The sequence below is a fragment of the Anabrus simplex genome, chromosome 8 (assembly GCF_040414725.1).
Source record: "Anabrus simplex isolate iqAnaSimp1 chromosome 8, ASM4041472v1, whole genome shotgun sequence".
Lineage (NCBI taxonomy): Eukaryota > Metazoa > Arthropoda > Insecta > Orthoptera > Tettigoniidae > Anabrus > Anabrus simplex.
In genome coordinates, this window is record NC_090272.1 from 90,866,862 (window position 1) to 90,887,051 (window position 20,190).

Consider the following 20,190-nt stretch of genomic DNA (forward strand, 5'->3'; position numbering starts at 1 on the left):
TGTTGAACCCAGGTAATTGAAAAAAGGCCAGGAAGACGATAAACCAAAAGAAAATATATTGGCAGAGAGAATAAAAATAATAATGATGATGATGATAATGAAATAAATATGTGCACAAAGAAAGGCAAATACACATCCCTAAGTACTTTGCATAGTCCTAATGGGCTTATTTGCACACACACACACACACGCACGCGCGCGCGCGCACACACACACACACACACAAAATAATAATAATAATAAGATAATAATAATAATAATAATAATAATAATAATAATAATAATAATAATAATAATAATAATAATAATAATAATAATAATAATAATAATAATAATAATAATACCAGGGGTACACCTTTCCCAGCCAGTTAAGCTGTGCGCCTTCTATAAGGCCATCTATCTAAACAAACTTGAACTGGTGTTCTATAAGATACTTTGCTATTCAACTGTTAGATGTCTCTATCATCGTTTTAATTGCTCCCTCTAGCGGGACGAACTCTAATTATTGTATAAAGAAATGTTTCTTTTTGCTATTGGCAAACCTTAGGTTTTGAGGATTGTTTTGTTTATGTATCAAAGTTGTCATCACTTCAGCTGGTTCCTTCTTCAACAGTAATCAACCTATCAGAAACTTGTAAATAACTTGTAGGAACCCAGCGTATCTGTGAAAAGTTCTGGAACTTCCCCTCAAGGGCCATATTGTCTGAACTGCTCCAGTGTGAGGAGGGTGTACTGATATGAACCAGGAGGCAGCATTAGGAAGGCCCAGCAACTCAAGGTAATAGCAGAATTTTCATAGTTACGTGATAGCTCCTGCACATGGTTTGAGGTGAAGGTTTCAAGCTCTTTTATGTACATTTCTAAATTTGGTGGTTTAAATGTAGAATTTTTGAAAAGTCTGAGGACTCTATCCTATTCCCTGCTGGGAAACATGTAATATAAGGGAACAAAGAGTGACTACTCTGTCGGTTCCCATTCAACTTGGCATGATATGACTTCAGTTTTCAAAAAAAATTCTTCAATCACATTTGGCTTTAATATTTCTTACTTAGCCACCCCAGTGTAGAATAGGTTTAGCCTCTGCATCATTCGCCCATAAGCCCACTTAGGGTTTTAAATATTTCTATAAGAAGGGCAAGTGCTTTGCCCCCTAGTCTTTTGTTTATGGCCAGTCATGTTCAACCTTTTCTTTTTATTGTCCCATTGTTCCTTTTTTTCTGACACGAGGGCATTTTACGCCCTGTATCCGCGGGTACAGTGAAAAAGATACTGTATCCACTATTTTTAAAGATGAGAGGAAGGTATTAAAAGATGTGAAAAATACGAGAGAACAAATATGTAAACCTTTTCTACTGGGGCTTATAAAATAACAAGCGCAATGAAAGGTGTTAAAAAAACCAAACAACAAATATGAAAACATATGCAAATGGGCCAATAAAAATATCCAAGTATTATTACAGATCAAACTCTCTCTAAAACAAATGTCAGAAGAAGCCTTTTATTTTGGAGTAGGGAGGTATTAAACATTATTTTCTGATCACAAAATGAATTGGAGGTTACCCACGATCACGTGCAACTGCCATATTTTATAACGTCGACTTCGACCAAGTTGAATGATCGAGTCGAAACTCAAAGGTGCGAGTTCAACATTCGTGACCTCCATGCGCTTAGAGATGCGGATGCCAATCCACTTTCTGAAAGATTTTAATCTTGTCTTCATTAGTAAGGAATTTCAGAACTTTTTCTGTATCCATAACTAGGCTATCACAAGACAATTTTTTTTTTTACCAGTGGTTTTACGTTGCACCGACACAGATAGGTCTTATGCCGACAATGGGATAGGGAAGGCCTAGGAGTTGGAAGGAAGCGGCCGTGGCCTTAATTGAGGTACAGCCCCAGCATTTGCCTGGTGTGAAAATGGGAAACCACGGAAAACCATGTTCAGGGCTGCCGACAGTGGGATTCGAACCCACTATCTCCTGGATGGAAGCCCATAGCCGCACGCCTCTAATCGCACGGCCAACTCGCCCGGTCACAAGACAAACAAGCACCATGTTAGTCAATTTCACACGATTATGTTCCTAATTCAGATATAGGCTACCGTATCACACGACAAAACTTCACTGTACCACTCAACACAAAATAAATTTCTACTAAATGGAATGTGAAATACAAGCACAAATAGACTCGCTTTTTCCGTAATCATGCAACTGTGGCGAAGGCTCTTACCCGAGTTGTAAATCACATTTCTTTCACAAGGGATGACAAATAAAATTTTCAGGGCTAGGAAAAATGTAATTGTACTAAGCGGTAACAGCGAAAATTCGTGACGCGATAAGCAAGGTATTTTTATATAGATATAAAATGATGACTTCGAATTTGCGACGTGCTAAGTGGGAAAACGTGTTAATGAGGAATGAACTAACGAGGTTTCACTGTACTTTAATTGAGTACAACCGACTCCTATGAAGTGTATTTTCCTGGAGCTTTTCTAGCTCTTATAAAATTTTGTTCCTGGCAAGAGCACTAACGCTCTTTTCTATGTAAATCAACCAACTATTAACAATTGTAAATTTTGCACCTGAAATTTGGACTTTTAAGTCCGTGTTATTGCTAGAGCTGACGAGAGCTCATTAATATTATTGTTATTCATTCAGATTTTCTCTTTATCAATTTCTTGAAATAGAGGAAAAAAAGGAAAGAAATAATATTTCACAATTTGTTGTGTTAAGTTCTGCTCTAGCTAATTCCTTGTCCACCCATTAACCCCAGGCGCTTCTTACACCTCTGCAATCCACGAAACCCAATAACAATAACACAACAATAACAACAACAACAACAATAATAATAACAACAGCAACAACAACAACAGGCCTTCCTCTTGCTCTCTTGCCCTCGCACTTTGCCTCCAGCATCTGTCTTAGAATTCTGTTCTCCTCCATCCTCTTTACGTCCAAACCACCTTAGTTTATTCTTTTCAACTACCTCATTTAGCTTTCCTATTCCAACATCTTCATTTCTCACTCTGTCTTTCCTTGTCTGTCCTATCATGCTTCTTAGGAATTTCATCTCACTGGCTTGAATTCTACTCTCTTGTCTGCTAGTCAAAGTCCAAGTCTCAGCTGTATAAGTCAGTATGGGTACATAGTACATTTTGTACATTATCTCTTTACTTTTCCTTGGTATTTCTTTGCTCCAAATAAGTTTTCTTACACTCTGATAGAATGCATTACCCTGCTGTACCCTCCTGCTAATCTCCAAGTCCACCCTAGCATTTTGCATTAATTCACTTACTAGGTATTTAAAGCTGTCCACAATTTCCAGACTCTGACTTTCAATTTTCACAGTGTTCTTTCCTTGTCTTTCCCATCTCGACATCACCATAGTTTTGCTTTTCTCTGTACTGATTTTCATGTCATACTTCCCAATTTTTTCATTCAGTACATCTAGTTGTTGTGGCACTTCTTTGCTGTTCTTTCCTCAGATCAAAACATTATCTGCAAATAGCAGTCAGTATCTTTATCTCCATAGGCTTCCTTTGTTTCCATTACAATTTCGTCCATGACCATAATAAACAAACGAGGTGACAACACACTCCCCTGTCTTAGTCCAGTCTTATTCCTAAACCATTCTGTCTTTCCAACTGGGGTCAGTACTCTGGTAACACAGTTGTACATTGCTTGCACCATTTCTAACATTTCTCTTCCGAGTCTCTTTTTAACCATGGTTTCCCAAACCTTCTCTCCGAGGACACTATCATATGCCTTTTCTACATCTATGAAAGTCATAACCAGATCCTTTCCATATTCCCAGTTCTTTTCCATCAGCTGTCTCATGCTAAATGTATAATATAATATATATAATAATATGTATTATTATTTACTTGTTTGTTTATTTATTTACTTTACATGTTATGGTCTACGTTGGACAACTCTAGTCAATAATACAGAGGATTTTTTGCTTTTCTACCAGTCCAAAATTTCTTGATTCTGAGAGATGCTACCTTCCCTTCTTCAACTGAAAACACCCTTCAATTTATTTATTTATTAAACCTTTTATTTTATCTTTATTTTATTAATCTTGGTCTGTTGCCTGTGTGTGTGTCTTGAAGTATCTTAATTTTGTCTATTTTGTTCTTAAGATCATCTACTGTTATTTGGAGTTCTTTGATGATGATAGGCTATCACTTGCTGATGAGTATGATTGTCTTCCTCAGAAGTTACTGGTGAGTCTGTGAATTCTTAGGTGACTATGGAGGCCAATCCTCAAGCCACAAATTCTTCCAAAGTGGTGGCAAACATTACCAGCATCGAGATCCTGTTGTTGAGGGTTATTCATCCTGAGGAACGGCCGCTCTTTCCAAGAGGACAAATTGTGGCAAATATTTGTTTATAGGAAGGGGAGTTAGGGATTGGAATAACTTACCAAGGGATATATTCAATAATTTTCCAATTTCTTTGCGATCATTTAAGAAAAGGCTAGGAAAACAACAGATAGGGAATCTGCCACCTGGGCGACTGCCCTAAATGCAGATCAGTAGTGATTGATTGATTGTCAGTTTCAAATCTCCAGCGCTGTTGTTCGAAGTTCTTATAACCTTCATGGATAAGACGCCATACCAGGTGGTTAGCTGCTTTTGTTTCCCAGTTAGTGGTGTTGATGTGGCATTTCTTTAGGTTTGACTTGTTACTTGGAGTTCTTTAATATCATCCTTAATTCTTAATTTCCATGATCCATTTAATTTTGGGCTTGCTATTCCATAATTTTTAATTCAATCATTCATTTGTTATTTATTTATTTACCATAAACCTTTACAGTACCTATGGAAGGCTAGGGAAAAAGGACAGGCCCTCTACACGTAGTTCTTAACACTTGGAAAGATAGAAATGAACCATTTTTCTATATAAGAAAACTTGTTGTCTAGAACTGTACAATCTAGGGAAACAAGGTGCAATTTAATTTGCTTGCAACAAGATGCAAGAAAAATGGGGAAGTAAAGAAAAGAAAGAAAAGGGTACTAGAGAACAGATTCTCAACATACAGCAACTGAGAAAAGAAGGGAACTAGACATCCCCATGGTTATATATTTCCAAAACTACAAAAAGACTTTCAATTCTGTCAAACAGCAAAAGCTGGGGACAGTCCTTGGAGAAATGGAAACTCCTAAATATATAGTGTGGGTTATAAAAAAATCCGTACGAGACAAACACAGTTAATGTTAAAGTAAATAAGAAACATTTTTAAGTATACAAAGGAGTTTGGCTACGCTTCAAGGATGGAATGGAGGAGTAACAGTAGGTGGTCGGAAGTTTGCAAACTTGAGATCTGTCGATGATACAACACTCAAAACAGCAGAGAGGAGGAATTAACCACTCTATTCAAAAGAGTTGAGGATGAAAGTGAAAAACTGGATATGAAGGTCAAACGCCAGAAAACAAAAATAATGAAAAAAAAAAAAAAAAGAGAAATAACCAACTTTGTGGAAGATGCAATCCTGGGCGTCTTGAGACAGTGTGTAAATTATTTTTAATTACCGTATTTACTCGCGTATTACACCCTTCCCCCCCCCCCACTTTTACAGCCAAAAAAAGTAATAAAAAAAAAGGGGGGGGGTCCAATATGCAATAACCTCAAATTCTGGGCACTTAATACGTGACTTCTAGACTATAAATTTTAATTTCTACATTGTCCTTTAACTAACTTATGAATGTATTTGAGTTATACTGGCTATTTTCGTTGGAAGGCAGTATTTCTAAATGTAAAGAGTCAATAAATGGTGAACACGACTTTTAGGCCTACATATAAAGTCTATTCGCGCACCCAGCATGCCAGCAACACTTGTGAAACAAATGACGATCAAGCATCCACAGCAGCGGCTTTCATATTTACCCATATTCTTTGATTGACCGTATTTCATTACCTTACATTTCGTGCTTACATGCCACTGTAACCGTATTGAGAAAAAATCAATCTTGTTTTCTAGAACACAACTAAAACACAATAAGACCTGAATGCCCGTTTACATGTGGTATACCGAGTACGGTAACCGTATTCAAATCTATTTCAATACTCCATGTAAACGTAGTAAATATTTACAAGAATGAGCGGTTTGAATACAACCTGCACCCAAGATTTAGAACCAATATTTCGGGAAAAAGAGTGCGGGTAGTATTCGGGATTATACGGTATTATTATTATTATTATTATTATTATTTGTTACGTATGTTGGCGAGTAAAACAACTGTGACTGGATTCTTTTTTTTTCATGTTCTAAACCTACTTCTCTCCCAAAAAACCCTATATGGCCCAAGTTACGAGATATTAAACGATCACATTGTTAATGATCTCGCCTGACTGGTATTATAAATTTACTCATTCGGAACAAATATTTCAGATTCCCTATGGGAATCAACATCTATATCATCTGACTATATTAATACGCCTAGCAACAACCGTGAATATTTCTTAACTAAAGTAAACTAATTTTCATCCCGAGGTGGTGCAACTCTTTTTTTAGACAGGCCCCAGTGGAAGAGTGTTGCATGTACCATTTTTACCGCAAATGAACCTTCCTGCCATTCGTAAATCTCTGGCAATATGGTTCTGGGAATCGAATTCAGGCTCCTGAGAACGGCAGCTAATTATGCTAACCATTACGCTGGTAGACATTCTTAACTACAAACTACAGACATATATACATGACTGATGCCTGCTTGCAATGCACGGGTCAGACACGAAACTATTCACCTGTTTGTGCGACGTCATCAGAGCTGCAGTAGTCCTACGCTACGGAGGCGGACATTTCCTAACTACGAAACACAGATGCACCGCATACCCTCGACACGTTTTCTTTCATTGCGTGGGTCGTATGGATGAAACATGTCACAAATTTTGTGGTCATCAGAGCTGCATAAAGCTTGTACCCACTTCGAAGCGGAATCGTTGTTCTTCTCTGACGAATTACATTGCGGTGTCTTGTATGCAAGATTTATTCTTTTCATTTTCTTCATCTCGAAAAGCCAAGGGGGGTCTAATACATGAGTAAATTCGGTATTTTTAAATTAAAGTATGTTATCAGTAGTGAGAATGAATACCAATGTAGTTTGCATAGTTTTGATGTGTGGACCTTGTCTCCCCTGTATTGTACATTTGACTGTTCGTAGGTTGGTAGCTAGAGGTCAAGGAAGTCACGTGTAGCACCTTCAGTCGCTGAAGGAGGAGTAAGCCTCAGCCCCTTCTACAACAGGCTGGGGCTGCTCAGTTCAAGAATTAAGACTCACAGTCTCGATGACTAGATCCAGTCGGTGTGGTGCAGAAGCAGGGGGTTGCTTGTACAGTTCAGGCAATACCAGAGTCCCCGGTTTCAAGTCTCGGATCAGTTTGTTTGCCTGGGTGAAGTTGAGGCTGGTGTCGATCGGGCAATGGACAGCTTTCATGGCCAGGGGTTGAAATGGCGCCAAGGCTTCCAAGTATGGGAAGTCAGGTTCTGAAATTGAAAGACACACCTAACATCCTTCTTTGTCTAAAAAACAAAATATGGCTCTCTTTTCTTTCAGCACAAAATAAATAAATAAATAAATAAATAAATAAATAAATAAATAAATAAATAAATAAATAAATAAATAAATAAATAAATAAATAAATAAATAAATAAATAAATAAATAAATAAATAAATAAACAAACAAACAAACAAATAAATAAATAAATAAATAAATAAATAAATAAATAAATAAATAAATAAATAAATAAATAAATAAATAAATAAATAAATTAATTAATTAATTTGCTGAATCTTATGCATTGACATTACCATTACAATCTGCCATTAAGACCATAGGCCAAACTGCTTATTACGTTTCAACCTAACTGAATCCCTCCCTGCAACTTTATATCTTTCAGCAGATGATCCTCAGTACTCTGTCACATGCCTTCTCTAGATCTACAAAACATAAACATAACTGTCTATTTCTCTCGTAGCATTTTTCAAGTTTTCAGCATATTGAAAATCTGATCATGACAGCCACTGTGTAGTCTGAAACCACATTGGTTTTCATCCAACTTACTCTTAATTACTGATCGCACCCTCCCTTCTAAAAATGCCAGTGATTACCTTGCCTAGTATACTGATCAATGAAATACAGTAAAATCAGCCAGCCCTTAGCAGAAACCCGAGGGACTGGAAATTTCTTTCTGCAGTATGCAAGATTTCATTTCATAAAGGAGGTTAAAAAAAAATCTCCGTTGGATAATCCAGCAGTAAATTTATATGATTTTGTATGGTAGTAGGTATACTAATCACACACTACAGTAGTTCATCAGTACTAACATAAATCTGTTCCTGCTTAGAATTTCCTCACAGTGCACAGTAGCACAGTATATACAGTTATTTAACACACATTGCATGTTTTATAGAAATAACACCAATAGTAATAATGTACAGTACTGTCATTTACTTCTTCCAGGAATCCAGAACTATAAACTGGACACCGCTATCCCTGGTAGCACTGTTCTCAATTAAAATGCAGGCATGGCAAATAATGTCAAGAACAATTTTGCATCATTTTTCTCTAGCAAAAAAGACTAAATGCCCTTTATGGCTGATACGGCATGTCGGTAGGACTTCACGTTACAGAAACTATCTTCTTCATCGTCTTCATTCTCGTCATCACCATCAATTTCTGTTTCCCTTTCTTGGACGTGATGGGTGAAGAACTCTTTTGATGTTTTCTAATGCTGCCTCTGCCTCAACTTCCACATCAATGGCCAGGAACATAATTATTTTATGTTAACAATAGTGGGAACAGAAGCTGTATTCAAGTAGGATGTGGTTTGTCGGACTGGTTTGAAACAAAGAGAGGAGTGCAGCAGGGCAGCTCATTGTCACCACTTCTATTTATTATTGTAATGGATGTAGTAATGAAATCTATTAAAAGGAAAGAACATGGAGATATCAAAGCCTTCACATTTGCAGATGATGTTGCGATCTTGAGTGACTCAGAAGATGAATTGGGAGAGAGAATACAAAGCTGGAATGAGGAGTTGAAGAAATATGGTTTAAACATCAGCAAGACCAAGACGGTGGTGATGAAAGTGTATGGGGAAGGAGCAGAACCAATAGTCATGTTAAATGAAGCTCAACTGGACAGCATTCCAGTTTTCAAATACTTGGGTAGCGTTATATCTAGGGCCCGGATTTTTATAAAATGCATATGCGCATATGCAACTGCATATTTTGACATATTTTGAGGGTTAGTGCATATTCTAGACGTAACAGCATATTCCGGTATATAATGTCTGAATTTAAGGATAATTACTAGAACTACTAAAATAAATCTGTTTTGTACATCCCTAGCTAGTTGCCTATTTTATGTGCATCCCTCGCTAGTTGGTATTTTCGACTGTCTGTGTAACGGCACTTTACTTTCACAACTGACAATGGCAACAGATAGCTTAGGTGTGGGTAGGCAGGCTGGACTTCCCTGAATTCCTTTCTCTACCACAGCAGATAATAATCTCAGGGGGCTGGGCACTTGGTTAAGACAGGAGTATCTTCAGTTCACTAGTTACGTTCCATTTTAATGCCCTGTATGTCATTTCTAAAAGTGTTAGTTTTTAAAAAATGCCTAAGGAAAAGAGCAGCAGAAGAGATTTACTAAATCAGTGGGTGTCGGGTAATAGGGACTATTCAACAGATGGTGTCATCGTGTACTGTCAAGTTTGCTCAAAGGAAGTGAAATGTGAAAAGAAATTTCAGCTTGAACAGCATTCAAAAACAACTGCACATTTTAAAGCAAAGGAGGAGAAGAACAGCACACCACAACAACTACTTTTTACACAGGTAAAGCCCAAGTCCTGTAGTCTTAATACATTTTCAAATGATCTTTGTAGGGCTTTCGTATGCAGCAACATTCCATGGAATAAATTAAACAATCCAGTTCTGCGATCATTTCTCGAGAAATATTGTGTAAATCAAAAAATACCAGATGAATCAACTCTTAGGAAAAATTACCTACCTCCGCTATATGAATCTACCCTGGACTTGATTCGTTCTGATATCGGAAGGAACTGTGTCTGGATATCGGTGGATGAGACAACGGATTCGTGTGGCCGTTACATAGCAAAATTTCGTGGTTGGTAAATTACATCCAGACGAACCCGGTAAGCCACATCTTCTTGCTTGTAAAGTACTAGAGAAAACCAACCATAGCACAATAGCAAGATTTGTAAATGATTCTCTGTGACTATTGTGGCCATCTGAAACTGAGAATATTGTTGTAAAGTGCTTGTACTGCTCACAGATGCAGCTTCGTATATGTTGAAAGCAGCAAAGGCCCTCCAAGTATTTTATCCAAAACTCATACACGTAACCTGTTTAGCGCACGGATTACACCGCATTGCAGAAGAAATACGCGCACAGTTTCCAGCTGTTAACAATTTAATTGGATGTGGGAAGAAACTGTTTCTGAAAGCACCAGCTCGTGTCCAGTTCTACAAAGATTGTCTACCTGAAGTTCCTTCGCCACCTGAACCTGTCCTGACTAGGTGGGGGACATGGTTATCTGCAGTATCATTTTATCAGGAACATTTTAATGAAGTGAAAGAAGTGGTTACAAAACTTGAAGATAAACATATTGCGTGTGTCCGTGATGCAAAAGGTGTGTTTGAAACCGCTACTGTTTATCAAGATGTGAATTTCATTCATGCACATTTTTCTAAACTTCCAAAAGCCATTGAGAGCTTAGAATCTTCTGGTACTCCCCTCCATGAATCACTTGGTCTCATTGAAAAAGCTGCATCTTCGTTGAATTACGCTCCAGGCGAAATTGGAGAGAAGATTAAATGCAAGTTAGAAAAGGTGTTGAATTCGAACCCAGGACTGAAGGAGATTAAGTTAATTAGTCAATACTTGAGTGGAACTAGGGTATCCTTGCCAGATGTATGCTCCGAAACGTTGGTGCCCATGTATAAGTACTGTCCAATTACGTCAGTTGATGTAGAACGATCATTTTCAGCCTACAAACTCATTTCGACGGACGACAGACATAGTTTGTCTCCAGAAAACATTGAAAGACTACTAGTTACCTATTGTGATGCTTCTTTTTGCAATAAATGATACCTGTAAATAGGTAAGTGAATAAAATTGCATGTTTTTAAGAGCATATTTCCTTATTTTCCGTGCATATATTGTAACTTTTTAGTGCATATTTGCATGCATATTTTCAGGTTTTTAGTGCATATAAATCCGGGCCCTAGTTATATCAAATGACAACCTAGCAAAACATGAGGTGAACAATCGAATCAATAAGGCAACACAATTCTACCACCAGGTAAGACACCTGCTGTGGGATGAGCAAATACCCATGAAAACAAAAATGACATTGTACAAGTCCTATTATACACCAATTCTTACATACAGTCTCGAAACCACAACACTGACCAATAGAGATAATTCCAAACTTCAGGCAGCTGAAATGAAATTCCTACGCACTATGATCCAGAAAACCAGGAAAGACAAGATTAGGAATGAGAAAATTAGAGAAGAAGTAGGAATAGACAATTCTCTCCTAAATAAGATTCAGATATCAAGACTGAAGTGGTTTGGTCACATGAAGAGGATGCCAGTAAACAGAACTGCAAGGAAGGAATTTGACAGAAAGGTAGAAGGAAGACGACCCATGGGAAGGCCACGAAGGAAATGGATAGATTTAGTTAAGAGCGATGTAATGCTGAGAGGTCATGATTGGGACAAGTTGGTGGAGGAAGAATGGTACAAGGACAGGATGAGATGGAGGAGGCTCATATACCACACCCGGGAAACTGGAGATGGTTTAGGATGATGATGATGATGAATAGTGAATCAGAATACGATATTCTGTTGATTACAGAAATATGGTTACAATCTCATGTTGCTAACAGCGAACTGTTTAGTAGGGATTTCAATGTGTATAGCAAGGATCGTAGAGGTACAAAGAAAGGACGAGGGGCATTAATAGCTGTTGAAGGTTCTATAGTACCAAGACAAATAACGCTAGATTTTGGTGATACTAAAGCAGTCTGTGTACAAATTATATTTAATGGTCACAGTTATGTAATAATGTCAGTGTATTTGCCACCTGTAACCAAATTGGAAGCACATTTGGACTTCTATAAATTGTGTGAAGCTAATAAGGACCTTTTAAATTTAGATCTTATTATAGCTGGTGACTTTAATTTGCCATTAATTACTGGTGAGCAAAGTAATCTTGTAAATTTTGGACCAGCAAATAGATCCTTAGCTGAATTGATGTCACTCTTATCAGTTGCACTTGGTCAATAATATTCTTAATGCAAATGGAAATACACTTGATCTTATTATTACAAATGTTAATACATATAGAGATGAGTGCCCCTTAGTTAAGGAGAATAGTTATCATCCTGCCATTGTAGTCACAGTACTATTAAACAGAGAGCATAGCAATGTTTCACAACAACCTACACAATCTGACAGTTATTTGACTTTAGAGAGGCTAATTTCTTTCAAATGTATAAAATGTTTGAGTGAATGGATTGGTCCAGGATTGTAGAATTTACAGATGCTGACCAGGCTGTTGAATATTTTTATGCTCAGGTACACTCCATATTTTGTGAAACGGTACCAATAGAATTTTCACACCAAGAAAAATTATCCTCCATGGTTATCTAAAGACATACAGTAATAAATAACTTGAAACTGAAGGGAATCCATAGAAAGCGAGGGAATTATTTAACCAGTTAAGGAGAGTAACAAAATATATGATCAATAAAGTGTATAAGAATTATATTTCTAGACTTGAAGAGAATATGAAAAGTGATGTCAATCAGTTCTGGAGCTATATGAAATGCAAAAAATTTTCAAGGAAGGTCTGCAACACGGTACGAAATGTAATAATATATTACTTAATAGGAGCCTCCGTGGTGCAGACGGCAGCACGTTGGCCTCTTACCGCTGGATACCGTGGTTCAAATCCCGGTCACTCCATGTGAGATTTGTGCTGGACAAAGCGGAGACGGGACAGGTGTTTCCCCGGGTACTCCGGTTTTCCCTGTCATCTTTCATTCCAGCAACACTCTCCATTCTCATTTCATAGCATCTATCATTCATTAAGAAATCACTTTGGGAGTGGCGACCCCATCGTACTAATAGCCTATATCTGCTTCATTCGTTACATCCCTGACCCAGTCAATGACTGGAAAACAGGTTGTAGGTTTTCATTCATTACTTAATAATAACAAAAGTATAGCTGATGGCTTTGCAACCTTTTTTGGATAGGTATAATTGAAACCTCCACCAACCTATGATATTCCTGACTCATCTGATTTATACGTTAATTATCCGTGATCTTTAGAATTCCTGAATGAAAAGGAATATATGCCAGCTATTAAAAAATTAAAACCTACAAGGTCATGTGGCATTGATTGAATATCACCATATCTACTGAAAGCATGTTCAAATGTGTTGGATTTCCTCTTATGAGCCTTATATAACATTGTAGTAAAAACGCAAACCTTTTCAAAAGTATGGAAGATAGCGAAAGTGTGTCCAGTTTTAAAATGTGGGGTCAGTAAAAATATTAAAAACTATCGCCCTGTTTGTATTTTATGTGCACCGGCTGAAGTATTTGAGCAAATAATGTACGCGCGTATATTTAATCATGTGAGGGTTGGTATACATATTAATCAGCATGGTTTTATGCAAGGTAGATCAACTACAACTAATCTATCAAAATTTATACAATATGCATATGCTGTTTTGAATAATCAAGGAAAGGTCAACGTAATATACTCAGATTTTTCTAAAGCTTTCGACAAATTAGATCATGGCATTTTAATGAGAAAATTGTCGTGCTTTGGTCTGTCCCCCTCCTTGGTTAAAACTGCTTGCATCTAATCTTAGTGCATGGAAACAATATGTTTGCTATCATCAACATGAGTCCTACGCATACAATGTTCATACCTGCCAACTTTTAGAAACAGAAAATAGAGATTTTTTAATTCTTGGATTTCATCACATACGTATCTACAGTTACAATGTGAATGACCACTAAATTTAAAATCTTGAACTAAAAAAACATAAAATGTTACAAGAAAATGAAAATGAGATTGGGTAAATTACAAAAGCACATAAGAAATTATTATTTATCCTAGGGGATGATTATTGACCATACTGGAGGTTATATTGGTCAAAAATAGAAATAATTAAAAATCAATCGGAAAATCGGAAGACAAGTTAAAAAACGGAAAGTTTCCGGGTAAATCGGAAGGGTTGGCAGGTATGAATGTTACTTCTGGTGTACCACAAGGGTCTAACCTTGGCCCTTTATTATTTTATATATTAACGATTTGCCCACTAGAATTTGGTTTTCTCAATGTTTATTATATGCTGATTATGTCAAACTTTATAAAGAGATTAACAATTGTTGATGATATATTGAAATTACAATATAATTTGGATTACTTATACGCATGGAGTATTGAAAACTGTTTACAACTTAATATAAATAAATGCTGTTTCCTTCAGATTTCAAATAAGAAAAATACATTGAATTATAAATATAAAATGAATAACAAAGAACTCAAAGTTGTTCACTCTGTTAATGACTTAGGGGTAATTGTTACAAGAAATGTATCTTTCAAGGAGCATATTAATACAATTGTTAATGATTCCTATAAGAAATTGGGTTTTTTAATTAGAAATTCACAAGATTTCACTAACACGTATGCACTCCAATCAAAACTTGAGTATTAATATATAATTTGGTCTCCATGTTATAAATCTTATCGAAATCAAGCTGAAAGAGTGCAGAAACGCCTTTTAAAATATTTTTATTATAAAAAATATAAGATATTCAAGTTGAAAGAGTGCAGAAATGCTTTTTAAGATATTTTTATTACAAAAAATATAAGATATTCCCCTTTGGAAAATATGTTTCATATGAATTTTTGTTGAATGAATTTAAATATGTATTGCTAGTCAGTAGGCATGTAATACCTCAACAAATTTATCTCTATAAGATTGTTAATGCATTAATTGACTATAATAGTTTGCTTCACAGGTTATGCTTTAATGTTAGAAAAGCAAATTTAAGATTTTGGCAATTGTTCATAACTCCAGTCCCCAAAACTGTATTTTTTAAGAACTCTCCATTTATCTATGCGTGAAACATACAATAACTTAATAAATATCATATAGATCTTGACTTTGCATATGAATATGACGCATATGTAAATATATTTACATTATTTGGTTACAATTTATTTTTAAATGTAGTAACAGACTTCTGTATATGAGTTTCATCCATTTCATACAGAGCATTATCATCTCATTTATATATCATTTTCATATTTTCTTCTTTTTTGGTATTTCTATGTTATTTGTGTCAAATACAGTGGAACCTCGATTATCCGTTCCCGGAAAATACGTTTTCCCGGAATATGCGTTCAAATTACGTGGTCCCGCGAGCATCGTAATTAAATCACGTTGTAAAAGTCCCGCATTCTCCGTTCCTCGAAGAAACGATTTCCCGGATCAACCGTCCAGAAATTCCAGTCCCATCAACGCTAAATCCTCGATCAATCGTTTTTTTTTATAAACTGTATCTCACGAAAGGACGGCTATGGCATATTTATGGATCTTGGCGTTAACGCCCCGTCACTGCGATAATTAAAGCAAGTACTATACCGGTACTGAAAAGCAATCTGCGGTGAACTTGCATAAGGGACGATCTTAGCATCGCATTCGGGTGGTATTGTTTAGAGAATCTCGGAAAATCATAAAGCAGAGAGTGGCCACAACTGCAAGGAGACACGGCGCATTTCGACAGCTCTGCTTGAAGACGGAACGAGTTTCGTCAAATGTTCGCACTTATAAAACGTTTATATTTTTACATTTTTTCGATCGTACTGCCGAAGAGGTTTTCGGCACTTTGCTCAGGGCACTGCAGAGTAACTGGGCTTTCAGGCAGGAATCGAAACTGCTCCTCCTTAATACAAATTCAGTATTTTTCATATTATCGTACATGATTATGTTAGCGAGACCAAAATAGATGTTGCACTTTACATTTTAAAAAAAAGAAAGCCATGGGAGGTATTGGGATTGCCTATTACTGTTTAGGTCCTAATGAAAGACCGGGAATTTTACGTTTTCGTGTTAAAATACCAAAAACCGCAGTCGTTTTATTTGCGCACATTACATTTTAAATGGTTGGTATCATTTCAAACTCGTACTGACGTGCAGCGAGCGCGCTTTCCAGATGACCTCAAGGTCACGAATAACCGTAATTTCTGAAGTTTTGATATTTCTTTTATCTTTCCTATTTGATTGGATTTGTGACGTGCAGAATGGAATATAATGCATTCGAGAACTTTCAAGAATCGATACTTACATTCGAAACCATGTTTTCGAGTTCAACATAACCTTCAAAAGTCGATGTAGGCCTAATTTGCGCGGTACGAGATTTCCGGAAACTGACTACGAACAGTATACCGGAGACCTAATTACAATGAAAGATTAAGATATGAACGGATTTCGCCATCATTTTGGGTGCTTTTGTATCTAATGTGCTTTATTTTATGAGATGAGAGAATTAAAAACTACTTGTGGTCGATTGTCGTTTGGCTTGGCGTTATTAGATTTTTCGAAGAGTTTGGCTAGCCTAATCAAAGTTGCTGAACTGAAAGAAGTTTTCACGGGAAACTGACGAAGATTCCCCTGTAAAACTCGCGTACCGGTAATTAATGCGGTTTCGCGGTCTAACATGCCCGCCTCTCATCCAGAGGGCCCGGGTTCGATTGCGACCAGGTCAGGCAATTATACCTGGATATAAGTCTGGTTCCAATTCCACTCAGCCTATGTGATTACCTTTAATTGTGGAGCTATCTAATGGTGAGATGACGACCCCGATCTACAGAGCCGGGAATATCGGCCGAGAGGATTCGTGGCACTGACCATGCGACCTCGTAATCTGCAGGCCTTCGGGCTGAGCAGCGGTCGCTTGGCAGGCAAAGTTCCACTGGGGCTGTAGTTTGGTTTGGTTTAGGAGTTTTTGTAAGATTATAATTATAAATATTTCATTTTTGTGATGTTTAGCCAAATTGTTGATGGTTTTCATTCATTCCCGGATTTTCCGTTTTCCCGTGTTGTACGTTTTATTTTCATGGTCCCTAGAAAAACGGAGAGTCGAGGTTTCACTGTAATTTGTAAAAGCCACCTATAATTGGAGTGTGTCTCTGTTGGTGGCACATTTAATTAATAAATAAATAAATAAATAAATAAATAAATAAATAAATAAATAAATAAATAAATAAATAAATAAACAAACAAACAAACAAACAAACAAACAAACAAACAAACAAACAGTAATGTGTTTTAAAGTCTTCATTTCTTCTATGTTTCATTTTTCTGACTTTTCCTTATTCTTAATCTTCTTTTAAGCAACAGATGGCTAAAAAAATATCAACTCAGCAGTGCAGGGGAGTTGCCCTCAAGGAGAAATGCTTACAATCAACCGCCATAATATCATCAGAAACGTGGTTGCTAATGCACTTTGTCTCAAAAATCTGGAAGTGTACGAAGAAGTCCACAGAATTGCCGATAGAGGCAGCACTTGCAGGATTAATATCATAGCGATCAGCTGACGGACAAATGAAGAAATTATTGATCCAACCGTACGCTTTGATTCTTCAGTCTGTCAGCCGACTGACGTGGACAATGAAAAAAAGAATGTTTATCAACCAACCATCCCTTTTTTCCTTGCATCTTTTAACCTTTGGAATATTATTGTGATTGGACTCTTTTTTGGTGTGGTGGGAACTATTCCCAAATCTTTCGTGACATGGTGACAGAAATATCAAGCGTCAAGAAATCTGCTAGATGAGATAGTTGTCTTACAAATCAAATACTCTGTCTCGATTCTTCGACATGACTTAGATGAAGTTCATATCATTTAACATGGTTAATTGTAACCTATATTATATTTTAAGATTAACTTGATTTATTTGTTCAAAAATTAATCATCTTTCATCAAAAGTTTTACTGTGTATTATTCTGTGTCATTTTCTGCCATTCTATTCGATATGAGGGTCGTTGTGCTCGTTCTTCCAATTATTTCCTCCAGTTTATCTATTAATACCTTTCTGTTGACCATATCGAAGGCTTTTGAGTAATCAACAAAAACCACATAGTTTTCCTTTTCTATCGTCTGTTTTATTTGTTCCAACAGGTTTTCTACTGCCAGAGTCGTGGACCTTCCTTTTTTAAAACCAAACTGTTCCTCTGGTAGAAGGGGTTCTAGCTTCTCTGCCAGCCTTTTGGCGAGGATTCCTGTTAGGGTATGAACGTACCGAAGATGCATCGCAGGTCGCGGTCGTGGTTTACGTCGCTGTCGATGGAGGGTGAACATACCGGGGATGTTTACCTGTCGGTGTTCTGGGATGTGTTTACAGTGAGTGGACGTAATGTTTAGATATCCGCGTTCAAGTTAAAGATAATTTATCCTCTATTGCTGAGCTTTTACAAGTATAGAGTATGTATTCAAGTGACAGTGGAGATAGTGATTCATTGTGCATTAGCACACGATGGTGGCTACTTTCAAATCAGTCAGCCCGCCAGTGGAATGCTCATCCTATAAATCAAAGAAGGCAGACGCTGGGGGAATATCACAACTTATATGAAGAACTGAAACACCACCCGGACAGATTCCATTCATACATGAGAATGTCCCTTGAGACGTTCCAATACGTATACAACAACATAGAATCAAAAATTGATACTGTGAAGTACAATAACTTCCACACGAATACACACGCGGGCTCTGTGAACACGATCAGGGGCACAGTAGAACGGGGGGGGGGGGGATATATCACCTGATCTCAATCCAGACAAGCCAATCAGGAGCAAGCTACATCGATGCCTCCCGTTCTACAGCGATGAGAACACAAACTTTCTTGTCATCGCGCTAGACCTCCTGGTAAATCGCGATGGTGAATGGAAGCGAGCATCTTTGACACGAACGGTATCGACCGTAACGTAAACCGCGACCGCGAGCTGCGATGCATCTTCGGTATGTTCGTACCCTTAGGAGTTTTAGTAATGTAGATTCCAACGCTATTCCTCTATACGTGTTTGGGTTCTCTGTGTCTCGTTTTCCCTTGTATAATAGCTTGATTGTTGACTTTCTCCATTCGTCTGGTATACTTCCTAATTCAAATATACTAGCAGAAAACTACATACAGCTAGATGATGGAATAGGCATATCTGACTGGCTGTCACAGACGAACGGTGTCCTCCAAGGCGATCCACTCAGCCCTATCCTGTTTAATGTTCTCACGAACGATGTCACCAAAGGAATGGCAGGAACAAGCACATATGTATACGCTGATGACATGGCCATCACAGCGACAGATATAGATAAACTGCAAGTATCACTAAACACACTATGTGAATGGGCGGAGAGAAACGACATCCAGATAAACGAAGAGAAGACGGAATTGGTAGTATTTAGGAAAGGAGGAAGACTCACTGAAGCAGAGAACATCAAATGCAATGGCAAACTACTCACGAGGGCTAACAATTTTAAATATCTAGGTATCACAATTCAAACAACGGGAAAGAGTTTCAGTTTACAAATAAGATCTACAGCAGTGGCGGCCACTAGGGCTATGGATGAAATCAGAAACATCACACAACTATCGATTAGCACAGCTATGGACCAGTTTACGTTAAAGATACTACCTGTTCTGACATATGGCCTAGAATTAGTGGGAGAATACCTCACGTACAAACAGCTGGAAGATCTGGAGCGAGTAAAGGCTAGATACCTGAAGAGAATTTTAGGAGTCCCGCAGAATGCAAGATCGAGGCTAGTGTATGAGCTTACCAGGGAGACCTTCTTAATAGAAGATCTGAGATGCGAGCTCATACTTCCAGCTAGTACCAGCTCAAACAGCTTATACAAGATCTGCATGCGAAGAAAAACAACATACCGGAGGACTTCTATGCAACATCTGCTATGCAAGACAGGACCTGGATGGAAGCTAATCATGGTATGCGACACGTGACAACGAGATTGGCGATCCATGGTTTCCACCACAAGGTGTGCTGCAACAAATTATTTCACAAACCAAATGATGAATGTGTGTGTGAGTTGTGCTTGGAATTCTATGATAGATACCAT

The 20,190-nt window shown here is 37.4% G+C and overlaps 1 protein-coding gene across 2 annotated transcripts in view; it reads right to left on the bottom strand.

The window, feature by feature from the left end:
* The window catches only part of IntS9 (integrator complex subunit 9), a 157,765-nt gene that overhangs the window by 43,684 nt on the left and 93,891 nt on the right, over positions 1 to 20,190 (bottom strand). For both annotated transcript variants that reach the window (XM_067152914.2, XM_067152913.2), the window contains exon 10: positions 7,281 to 7,486. In XM_067152914.2, the coding sequence (XP_067009015.2) occupies positions 7,281 to 7,486 (206 nt within the window). The remainder of the gene's footprint in view (positions 1 to 7,280; positions 7,487 to 20,190) is intronic.